General features: G+C 40.7%; 1 protein-coding gene across 2 annotated transcripts; it reads left to right on the top strand.

The window, feature by feature from the left end:
• The first annotated feature begins 308 nt into the window (after positions 1-308).
• RBM17 (RNA binding motif protein 17) lies at positions 309-12,125 on the top strand. 2 transcript variants are annotated; one of them, XM_017740411.1, is made up of 12 exons: positions 309-621; positions 1,020-1,160; positions 2,289-2,405; positions 3,264-3,430; positions 5,310-5,404; positions 5,931-5,987; positions 7,672-7,813; positions 8,774-8,925; positions 9,564-9,637; positions 9,971-10,069; positions 10,381-10,453; positions 10,597-12,125. In XM_017740411.1, the coding sequence occupies exons 2-12, from the start codon at positions 1,038-1,040 to the stop codon at positions 10,698-10,700; spliced, it is 1,203 nt and encodes a 400-aa protein (XP_017595900.1). In that variant the 5' UTR covers positions 309-621; positions 1,020-1,037; the 3' UTR covers positions 10,701-12,125. The 2 variants fall into 2 exon arrangements, with proteins under 2 accessions (XP_017595900.1, XP_008636618.1); XM_008638396.2 differs by having other exon boundaries at positions 311-621; positions 5,307-5,404.
• The last annotated feature ends 207 nt before the right edge of the window (positions 12,126-12,332 follow it).

Genomic DNA, 12,332 nt, shown 5'->3' with positions numbered 1-12,332 from the left:
GACGGAGGTCGCAGCCCGTCCTTTCTTTTATCGTGGGGACAGCCCCTGTGCCTCGCTCCCTTGTCCCTTCCTCGCGGTGACAGCGCCCTTCCTGCATTCAGCCGTACATCCATACATTGTCCGCGGAAGGGCAACGGAGCCGGGGAAGGGTCTGGAGCACAAGTCTGAGGAGGAGTGGCTGGGGGGGCTCAGCCTGGAGAAAAGGAGGCTCAGGGGGGATCTTGTCGTTCTCCACAACTGCCTGGCAGGAGGGGGCAGCCGGCTGGGGGGTCGGGTCTGCTTACAGGTAACAAGCGACAGGACAATAGGAAATGGCATAAAGCTGCGCCCGGGGAGGTTCAGGCTGGCCATTAGGTAGAATTTCTTAATGGAAAGGGTGGTTAAGCATTAGAAGAGGCTGCCCAGGGAGGTGGTGAAGTCCCCGTCCCTGGAGGTATCCAAGGAACCATTGGATGTGGCACTGAGTGCTCTGGTCTGGGTGACAAGGTTGTCTTCAGCCAAAGGTTGGACTCGATTATCTCAGAGGTCTTTTCCAACTTGATTGATTCTGTGATTCCCCCAGTGCATCCTGTCTCCCTCTGGACAGCATCACTCCTGCTGCCTAAATCCAACTGCTCTGTGGTAGGTGGGAATTCCTACAGTGCTCTGTCCTCATCCTGTGAATCTGTGCCTTTATAACCCCTGCTGTGTTTCATCCCGAGGCCAGATGTTTAATAATCTTCAAAATCTCCTAGTTCTTTGTTGCAGTAAACTCCATTCTGTTGAGCCCTAATTGTTCATATTCCACTGCGGGAAGAAATTAATTCTTGAACAGTTTTCATTACCTTTCAAACTGTTACTTTTATACAGCTTTGCTCTGGTTATATGTATTTGCCACTAGCCAGAAAAAGGTCAATTTTCTATGCCTTTAGGAAAAGTAAAATAAAATATGGTGTACCTATACATGCAAGCTATTAGCAAATAACCTGGAAATAGGTTTGTTGTGTCATCTGGAGGTTTTTTTTCCTTTTGTCTTTCAGTTTTAAATTGAAGAGAAAATGTCACTTTACGATGACTTGGGGGTTGAGACCAGTGATTCCAAAACAGAAGGCTGGTCCAAGAATTTCAAACTGCTGCAGTCTCAGTTGCAGGTGAAGAAAGCAGCTCTCACACAAGCAAAGGTACAGTCCCTTTGTGGTTTTGCTTTCTGTTTTTCAGACTTCTTTTGTGTTCAGTGCATTGTGTTTGTGACCTCAGAATACCAGTTTGGGGTAATTTGCTGGGATTTGTCTATGAGTTTGTAGCAAAGAACCTGGCAAAGTGGAGGGGGGGAAAGGGAAGATGCATTTTTCTTGATGTGTCTTAGAGGGAGTGTTGCAAAATTAAAATTGAAGGAAGCACTGATGTATGTGCTGCAAACTTCAGAGCTTTTAACAAGCAGAGCCAAAAGCTGATCTTCAAGTTTAGCTTTAAAGATAATGAAATTCAGCTCTTTAGGGTTTTTTTTTTAATGTAAGTAGGGGTCACACTGTGACTGATTATTTACACGTTTGCATCATTTTATGGTTGTTATTTAAAAGGCTCTTGGTGCTAACCTGCAAATCATTATGTATTAGAAATTTTTACAGCAAGTGTTCTCAGAGTAGATGAAAGGGAGGAGTACAAGCTAATTCTTTTTAGACTGTGACAGAGCTATTTTATCTTTTTATTGCTGCTGCTTTTTTTGTCACCCTTTTTCTTTGAGCAGTGTTGATATTTTGGTTCCGGCAGGACAGGAGTGCTCTGTGGGGTGTGTAGGTTCTGTAGAGAGATTAATTAAAAAAGAAGCAGTAGCACTGATGCCAAATACTTAAGTAGGCACAGCATTTTTTTCCCCTGGAATTACTCCTGATTTGTGCTGCTGAAATTGGGGGCTGGATTTAGTTGATCCTTGGAACAAACTGCATGGACGAAACTTACTGATTGCTATATTAGTTATATTCTTTGTCCGTGTAACTGATGTGCAGTGTATCCATAGCCTAACAGAAGAATAGGATAGGATTAGAAAACTGAAGTTCAGAATAGATTAAAATATTTTATCTGATGATAAATGGGAAGAACAGTAGATCTTTGGGATAAGTCTGAACTTCTTAAAAACTAACTCAGTTCAAACTCACCTGAAGAGGTTGTATGGATTTCTAATGGGTGTTCCTGGTCCCAGTGAAAACCAAGGACCATTCACCTACCCCTGCATGAGTAATCAAGCAAGCTCATTTTTAGAAAACTGTATTATCTTTTTTAGACATTGTGTGTTTTGGTGATTTTTGCAGAGTCAGAGAACAAAACAAACTACGGTCCTTGCTCCAGTGATTGACCTGAAACGAGGCAGCTCCTCCGATGAGAGACAGATAGTGGACACACCCCCTCATGTAGCAGCTGGGCTAAAGGTAAGACCAGGGGGGCTAAAAGTCCAGCTGTTAACAAATGTTTTGGAAATTAAATGTTTCCTAGTGGTCAAAAAAGTGATTGTTTTCTGAGAATGTTTTCCTCTGCTTAGAGTTTTTAAGTAACATTTCAACTTTATACAGACTTCCATGTGGTACAGCATGGAATTACCATGGTTAATGTGCAGTTATAAAACAGTATTCTTAGAATCCCAGACAGCTTCAAACTACCTAGCAAGATAGCAATTTGGGCAGCTAAGTAATGACTATAACTGTGATTGCACCAGTGTTGGAGCTGGACCTGTATAACAATCAACTGAAAAATAAATGAAAGCCACCTAACCTTTTAAATTAATTTCTCATGGTAAGGAATCAAGAGAAAGTTTGTCCCTGCAGCTTTTTCGAAGAAAAAGTTCTGAAATGGTTCTTTCAGATTAGAGAAGAACAGTCTGTGTGCCTCTGTTGGTACTGTATTAATAGCAGCTGATAAAAAGCCTGATGAGATTGTGTGGGAGGACCCTGGCAGATGGTTGCAGCAGCAAGATGCCATAAAGCTTATAATAATGCATTAATGGGGTTTGAAAATTCTTGTCCGTGCTGATTTGCTGCTGCTTTGCATTTGACAAGGGGAGGGGGTGGTTCTTTCTTCATGGGAAAATTTGAGATAATGAGAGACTGGATGAAATGCTAGTTTTAAGTAAAGCCAAGTTTTCTTGTAGTACCAGTGGGATTAGGATATTACCTGACATTACAGAAGTCAGGAATCAGAAGTGTTATATTTTTGCTTTCCAACTGAGTGTTGTTTTCAGCTCTCAGCTGAAAAAACTCCTTTTTCTTTTTTTTTTTTTTTTTCCCCCCCAGGATCCTGTCCCCAGTGGTTTTTCTGCAGGAGATGTGTTGATTCCCCTGGCAGATGAGTATGATCCCATGTTCCCAAATGACTACGAAAAGGTGGTGAAACGTCAGAGAGAGGAACGACAGCGGCAGCGGGAGCTGGAGAGACAAAAGGAGATTGAAGAGAGAGAAAAGTAAGGCTTTTGTTTAAACTCCTGACATATTGACTCTTATGTAAAGAATAGACATGTCAATTTGTTTCATTTTATCTCTCTACTTTCAGGGAAATTCGTAGAGGTTTTGTGAATACTGCGTGCTTGTAGAAACAAGTGCAGTGTTTTAATTAATATGTTTTAATGCCCCTGGTAAAAATCACCTAACAGTGCAAAACCAATAAGAACTATCAGTTTTGCAGCCTCTTTGGCTGAAAGACCTTTGTCAAAATTATTCTGAATTTACTTTGTTTCAATAATAGCAGCAATATTTAGGTACTTCATGCATCATTATCAGACTTCCACCTTGCAGGTGTTTTAGAGTATTTGTTGTCAGTGCCACCTGACTACAGAAAAACCTTTTCAACACTCAGTGATGAACCATCCTTTTTGCTTCTAAAAACTACAAACTGATCCATGAATGCATTCAGTTTTACATGTGGCTAGCAGAGCCTTTGAGAGGCATAGTTGCATTTCCTTTTTTAATACTCTGCAGTCAGTAAGTTAATAAGTTAATTATGTGTTTAATACTCTGTTGTCTTTGGAGAAAAGAAAATACTACTTTATTTTTAATGCCCTTTCCCTGAAATAAGAAATCTCTGTAATCACATTAAGGAAGTTGAATGCAGACTCAGTATCTGATTGTTGTAAGTGGTAAAAGGTCTGCCAGCCAGTCAGAAGATTACATTCACTCGTTTTAAGTGAAGTGAATAAGTTGTCTTCATCGCAGTATGAATCATCTGAAGTCTGGAATTACAGTTCTTCTGCCCTGTTTAGATTGTGGAAATTAATATTTCTAGTCATTGGGACTTTTCTCTTGGATATATCTTTGTTGTTTCGCTGGAGAAGGAATGCCTAAGGCTCTGTCCTACTGGCATGCAAGACCTCAGGAATCTGGGATGTCATTCCTACAGTTTCAGCATTGATTGCTCTTTAGTCATATTTGTACTTGTGTGTGGGCCAAGAGTCTTTATACATATAAACATTAGAGAAAAGAAGTGAAAAACAAATAGTACATTCTGATTTCAAACTGGGGGAAATAATCTCAGCCAAACCTGCATCAGATGTGTGCTTTGGGATATCAGGCTGTACATTTGTTTTGATTTCAGAGTGTAGAGATTCAGAAGTTCTGTGTGGTTCCACAGTAGAGCTGTTTTTAGCATCCTGTAGCACAGTTTTGGTGGCTGTGCTAGGAATGAGATCTGATTTATGCACTTTGTTCTCTTAACTTTTGAGGAAAAGTGCTTTTCCTTTTTGTTGTAAAGTATTAAAATGAGTAATTTCCTGATCACACTAGATAACAGCTGAAGTGCAAACAAATCTTGAAGCATTCCTTACTTCACGTTAAAAGTTATGCCTGAATCCTATTTTAATTAAACTTCTCAAAAATCTGATGTTTAAGCATGAGGATTTTTTTTAATTGAGTAAATCATATTACTCTGTATTGCCTGTGATGGGAAATGTAAAAGGGATTCTGTGCAAAGCAGGGTGATCAATTAATGTCTGTGACCCTGCTCTCTGCTCCATCCAACACCTGTTCCACTGCAGTCATTCAGTCACTCTGGCCTCTTTGGACAAGATTTATTCGGGTGCTTCCTCCTTTCCATACATTCTTCTTGGCTGACTTGCAAGTGGAAAATGATCTTGGTTTAGATTCATCTTCTGTTTTACCAAAAATGCCCCATGAGGATAAAAACAAAAAAACAAACGGTGAAGGTGTTTACTTGCACTTTCATGGGAAATGTGTTAAATGTCAGTTGGATGGAGCAGAATAATTCACCTTGCACAGGTGGGATCACAAATAAAAGCAAAGAGTTGATTTCCATGGTTTCTCATCCTAACTTGCTGTGTCTCCTAGAAGGCGTAAAGACAGACACGAAGCCAGTGGGTTTTCAAGAAGACCAGATCCAGATTCTGATGAAGATGAAGATTATGAAAGGGAGAGACGGAAAAGAAGTAAGGGAACTGCTTATGGTTTTGGTGTGGAAAGAGGAGAAAAAGAGGGAGGGGGATTCACAGTCCTGTTTCATGGATTCTGTATTTCTCTGTCCTCACATGAGTACACTGTTAATTCTGAGCCTTTAGAATTAGTCTGGCATTTTATTACAACATCATATAATCCAGAAGACCGCTATTTTTCCATGGAGATAGATGGCAACCAAGTTATTTGTGAAAATACCTCTATTTGCCTTAGTTTGTAGATACTTGTTGTAAGTTTCTGCATGGTGCAGGTTCCAAAGAAGGGGTGAGGCATGACATAAAATCAGGCTGTGAGAATCACTGTCAAGTTTTCACTATTGCAGGCTTTCATTCCTGCATTTGTTACTTCAGTCCCCTTAGAGCTTGTCAGGTGATGTGATCAGAAATACATCATTGCATAAGCAAAATTAAGCTTTACTCTCTTTCAGCAACAAAGTTACAGTAAATAAATCAGGTTTGTTGTGATATCCTCCAAATGTGTTGTGTTCCATTTTGCTCATAGGTATGGGAGGAGCTGCCATTGCACCACCCACTTCTCTCGTTGAGAAGGACAAAGAACGTGAGTGCTCCAAAAACCACTTCTCTAAACCCAGCAGTGTTAATTTCTCACTCAACTTCCTGTTTGGTTAAGTCCTCCGGCTTTTCCCGTTGGAGTTTTTTGTAGCAGCAGTACATGAACAAGTTCTTTGTTGTTGTGGGGAGGCTGTGGGGGACCTGTGATGCTGCTTTGCTTCACATCTCTGTTCTGAAGGATTCTTTCTGTATTGCTGGACAAGTGGTTTGGCAAACTGGGCTCTTACCACCATGTGCAGCTACTCACTTCTGATGTGAAAGAATAAATGTCACAGGCAGGTTTCTCTGGATAGACTAGAAACCTCCACAGTGTGGAGGGGGAATTTTTCCATTGCTCTTTCCTTTAGGAGGTACTTAGTGAATGTCTTTTCTGAAGGAGTTATGCACTACAGGCAGAATTTTATGTGTTTTTCAGGGGTACAGTTTAGCTGAAGAGATTTGTGTGCAGTGGTGGTGTGAGGATCTTAGTTGTCCACGAGATGGCATCATCTTGCTTCCCTTTTTTTTTCCGTGCCTACCTGTTTTAAATTTTAAAATTGGAATAATTAGCTGTATATTGTCTACTTAAAAAAATAGTAAGAAGATTCTTATGCACACAAACGTTCCTTTGGGAGTCCTCATTGTATTTATGAGAATATTGAAAAATAAAAAAACCCCCACAGCTTAAGTGAATGAAACAGCAGTGAAAGCGTGTGATGTAAGTAAACATTCAAAACAGAAAGACATTGTTTTGAGTAAATAATTAAGAGCAATTGAGTGGTGTCAAGGAAAAGTAAATATAGGCTGGAAATAGTAGAAATATCCTTATGGGGAGAGCTTTTAAAATGTGACATAGTCATATTTTAAAGAAACCTTTATGTGGCTTCTTACTTGATGCTCAAATCCAGGCTGTAAGAAAACAAGAAAATATTGGTCCCATAGTCCAGTCCATTTGCTGTTTAAATAGGGATTGGTTTTCCTCATATGACATCCCCAGACTTCACATCTGACCTTTTATTTGATAAGATACAAAAGCTAGTGTAGAAGAAAATACTCTGAAATTAAGTCAGTCTCATCAAAGTCCATAAGTCTTTTCAAAAGTGATTTATTTATTTTTTTTAGGGTTTCTATAGGTTTGGTTTTTTTTTTTTAATTTTGCCATTTGACTTGTCAGTGAAAGGTGGTTTAATAATCCATCCAGTATAATTGAGATATCCAGATCCATCTCCATCCCCAGGAAGAGCTGCAGTTCAGAAATTCCCAGTGAGATGAGTTGCATTCATTTTTTTTTAATAGACTGGTTTCTCTTCTCTGCAAATGTGCAGTGTATTTTTCTTACAGTCCTTGGGCCTTGAGTTCTGTGCATTGATCCTTTTTTTGTCATAATTCTGTTCCTGATGAATGGGAGTTTGTCCTCTGGATAATCTCACTGTAGTGCAGGTGGCCTCTTAATGTTTATTTTATCCATTTAGTAAGAGGTTAAGAAGTGCATTATAGAGCTGTGGGAATCTATATCCAATGAGGAAAATCCAGAATAACTCAGATCTTGTTTCCGAGAGAGAGAAGTGAGGGGATGTTAAAACAGCACATGCAAAGGAAACATACTTCTGATTTAGATTTATATGGAAGACTTTTTTCATAGTTTGTTAAAATTTTATTGAAAAAAACCCAAGTGTGTTTGTTTTCTGCAGCTGTAGCATCATTCCCATATGAGGAGGAGTCGAGACCTCGGGCACCTTCTTCCAAAGCAGCAATTCCTCCTCCAGTGTATGATGAGCCAGAGAGACCTCGTTCCCCCACAGGACCCAGCAACTCCTTCCTCGCCAACATGGGGTAAATGAGCGACCTCTGCACATTTTGTGGGAAAAGGCATTGGAAGGTGGTGGAAACCAAAAGCTGAAACAGTTTGTCAGGAGAGAAGAGCACAACCCATTGCATGTATGTGGTTAGTCTGAGTTCAGAGAGTCCAAACTGGCAGGATACAGAAAAAATGTGTATCCTGGAAAAATCGAGGATTGACTGGATTGAGGGAAACACATCTGAGGTGGTTGCATTCAAGGCTGTGTTTTTAAGCCAGACTCCAGTATAGTGTTTATGGCCTGTATTTGGCCAAGCCAAACAATGCAGTATACTTGAAAACACAGGTGGCGCATTGGTTCTTCTAGGTTTCTTTTCCAGCTTTGTCTTAAATTTGCTGCATACCAGCAAACTGATATTTCAAATCATTTCAGCTCTGCTTTGTTCAAAAATTCAGGAGTGTATTTGCATGAATGTAGCAGCTGTGGCTGCAAATCTGCCCATTTACTGTCCTGCCTTGTATGTGATGCTTGTGTTACTACTGTGGAAACAAAGTGAAGATGAGTCTATAGCTAAAAACAGCTCAGAGACCTAATTTTTGGATTTCGTGGGGGTTTTTTAATTGTCCAGAAAAAGATAATCAAACTTGGTACTGTTGGACCAGCTTGTGCATTGTTGCCACCTCTAGTTAGCAGTACCATGGAACCTTCACTTCATTGAAGAAAGGGCTAAAAATCTGACCTAACCTGCCTCACTTTGACCACACAATTGGCTGTTTATTCTGTCCCTTAGTGTTTTAACCTTTCAGCATTACATAGCCATACTTTTTAGCCTTTTGCTTAGAAAAAAATCACGTAACTTGTAGTAGCTCTTGTGCTTTTTGCCCCTGCATAAGGAGATTTTAGGAGGTAGAATATTTGAGCGCTCAGCAGAAATGCAGTGTTAATGTTTTCTGGAAGAAACCTTTACTAACTGATGTTTTTTCTCTCTTTGCAGGGGGACAGTAGCTCACAAAATCATGCAGAAGTATGGTTTCAGAGAGGGCCAGGGGCTGGGCAAACATGAACAGGGGCTCAGCACAGCACTGTCAGTAGAGAAAACGAGCAAGAGGGGTGGCAAGATCATTGTTGGTGAATCTACAGAGAAAGGTAACTGTGTTCTACACCAAGTCTGTGAGAAATGAAGCTCCTGGGTTTTTGTTTACCATCTGTCCTTGTTGAAAACATTGGAGTTGGAAAAATGACTTCTATTTGTTCTTGTGGAAATTTATCTTTTTGCAAAGTGATCCCATATGCTTTTTTTTTTTAGCTCATCCTCCCCTTCCTCCATCAGCTGTCCTCCTTTAGTGTCAGGAAGCATCTTCACTTCCAGGGCTGATCCTGCTCTGCCCCAATGGCTTCCTCCCTCTCACGTCCTGTAGACATTGCTCTCATTTCCCTGCTCTTGTCTGATCTAGAGACTACATCCAGGCTTCTGAGTACAAGTGATGGAAGTCAGAAGACTTTTAGTCTTCTAGTTCTTATGAATTATTCTGAACTTATGAATTATTCTCCTCAAAGAAATAGTACATTGTCAATGTTCTTGCTTAATTCACATCATTGGAATTGATTTTTCTGCTTACTGTCATTCTCAGTAGCTACAAGTTGTGAATAACTGTTCCTCACCAATATGAAATGACATTTTGTGGCTTTTATTCCATTGTTTGATCAATAAGATTCTGATAAAAGTCCCTAATTGAGCTTTAATCATAAATTATTCCCTGATTTGCTGTTCTGTCTTCAAACAGAAACAGGAAAGAAGGCGGATTCCAACCCCTTGACTGAGATACTGAAATGCCCAACTAAAGTGGTCTTACTGAGGGTGAGTTGGGAGTAAGGGAACATGTCTTGGTGTTGGAATGTTTAAACCTCTGTTCCTGATACAAGACTCTACACAGTTCAAATGGTTCTGGCCTGCACCCACGTGGTGTTTTGTGTTCTGGGGAAGTGATGTGACTTCCTGGGGTACAAGCTGTGACTTTAAATCAGCACTGCTTTAAATTGTACAGTTCTCTTGTCCTAGGGACAGGGAACTGTTTCCTTCTGTAGCTCTTAAAGTACTGGTAGTCACAGTTCACAGAGCATCTGTGATTCGTGTACACAGTCACCTACACAGACTCCATCCAGTGAGCTGGGTTTATTCTTTGACTTTCAGAACATGGTTGGTGCTGGGGAGGTGGATGAAGACCTTGAAGTCGAAACTAAGGAGGAATGTGAGAAATATGGCAAGGTTGGGAAATGCGTCATCTTTGAGGTAAGAAATAATCTGTCTCTCTTTTTGGCTGCTCTGAAAGTAAACTGGGCACTTGTCCCTCATGACTGGTGTGTTACTGCCTAAAGCTGCATACATAGAAGATCTCTCAGGGTCCTTTACTGTGTTGGGATTCTGGATTTTCTGTAAGATACAAATTTCTAATAATAGGAACTGGGCAAAAATCTCTGAGCATTGTGCTTTTGGAATCTTTTTATTTCGTTCTTTTCGTTGCCTTTGTGAAGATCAATGTAAAACAGTATTTTTGCTACTGTTCTAATTACTTGTGGCTTAGGGTTTTTGATTTGTTTCAGATCCCTGGTGCCCCTGATGATGAAGCTGTAAGAATATTTCTAGAGTTTGAACGGGTTGAATCTGCCATCAAAGGTAGGATCCTAAATTGTGTCCTGTGAACCTCAGAGTTAACTTCTGTAGAGAGATTAAACAGTGTCAGTGGTCAGGCTGTTGAGTTAGAGATGTTTATTTTATTGAATTACTGCTTGCTGATCTGATCTTCGTTTCAATTCCAGCTGTTGTGGATCTAAATGGAAGATATTTTGGAGGCAGAGTGGTGAAGGCTTGTTTCTACAACCTGGACAAGTTCAGAGTGCTGGATCTGGCGGAACAAGTTTGATTTTAGAAATCTAGCTCAAGGTGTCATTGTTTTGGCAATCACGTTTTCAGCAGTAGGCTGGGAATAAAGAAGAGAAAAGTAGCTTTCCTAGCAAACTGGAAACAGGCCTCATTGAATGGATTTTACACATTCGTTGTGACTTACGTTTTTTTGTAATATAAAGCCCTTTGAAAGTAAGATTCACATCTGTGTGGTTTTGAATTGCACATTTCTGCTTACTGCTCTGGGGATCCTGGTTTTTTTGAGCTTTCAGATGACTTTGTCAAAAACCCACTGCTGAGGAGATGCTTTGTCTGTATTCCTGCTTTCTTTGTTCTGGTGCTTCATCATGGAGTCCCTGTGCTGGATCCACGATAAGTGTGAAGCTTTGGACAAGGACTGTGTGCTATGATCTTCTCTTCCCTGATGGTCTCCCTTAGAGTTAGAGCCTTGCTCTCCTGAGTCCTCATCTCTGCACACCAGTGATTTGGGTAATTGGACAGTTGCAGCTGGTTTGTTCTCCTGACTCCAGGACAATGCCTTCTGTGCCAGAATGGAGACTAAAATAATAAGGATTGAGTCTGTCTTCAGATCAAAAGAAAATCCATGTCTAATCCAGGGAAATAGAAAGAGAAAGGAGTTTAATGGGCTCTTAGCAGGAGCTCTGTGCTGTCAGGCAGTCTGTGCTGGGAATATCCAGGGATAACTGAATACAGATTATTAGGCAGGGAGATGGGAAACTCCTTCATGTATCTGGCCAGCTGTCACAATCTCACTTCCTCTAATTCACACATGGGCAACTAACTTTGTTTAATCATTTCAAACCTGGCATTTGCTCTTTCTGTGTATATTTCTATATCTGAGGTCAAATACCATCAGGGTTATGCTTTTTTTTCCTTTTGGGAAGGAGTGCCTGTGGAAGTTTTCAAAGTAGGTGGCCATGGAGGGAAGTTCTTCTATGAAAATCTGAAGAGTTGACAAACTAAACTACTAAACACTACTACTCTTACTTTTAACTTGATGTAAAATAGTACACAGCTCTCTGCTCCTGGTTTTATGTTTGCTTTTCGTTTGGGAACCGTATGTGACAAAGAGGTGGCAGGGGGTGACTCTGCAATGGTGGCAGTTGTCTCTGTGCCCCATTACACCTAGAATTGTGCAGATACTGAAATGCCTGGGAGCCCTGAGAGCATTTTAGCTGTTTGAAAGCTGATGCTGGATGTCTTCTTCCTGTTACACACAAGGACTGGGGGGAGGGGGGATAGACCTGTAGTTCAACGCTGTGAATATCTCCAGTTATTGCCCTTTTGTTGAGTTTTGGCCACAGATTTCTATGACAAAACCCTTGGGTCTTGTGTTTTGCTTATTTTGTCCACTTGTGTTCCGCCAACCTCTGTACAAACATTTGCTTGTAAAACGGAATTTTTAAAAAAACCTGGTATTTTACCTGCTGTGTGTTGGCTTCCTTACTCTGCTCTTGTGTTGTGCAAGGCCTTCCCTCAGAGCTGGCCACTTCTGCACCATGAGTTGGCTCTTTCTCTAATGCACCCTCACTGCAGCAGAGCTGAGGAACAGGCCTGACTCCAAAACCACAGGACTTGGGGCAAAAACAGAATCTAGATTCTGTTCCTGCCTCTGCTCTTCGTTTTCTCT

Source organism: Corvus brachyrhynchos, unplaced genomic scaffold, assembly GCF_000691975.1.
Source record: "Corvus brachyrhynchos isolate BGI_N302 unplaced genomic scaffold, ASM69197v1 scaffold307, whole genome shotgun sequence".
Lineage (NCBI taxonomy): Eukaryota > Metazoa > Chordata > Aves > Passeriformes > Corvidae > Corvus > Corvus brachyrhynchos.
The sequence above is the reverse complement of the archived record's forward strand: the minus strand, read 5'-3'. Positions and strand labels throughout refer to the sequence as shown.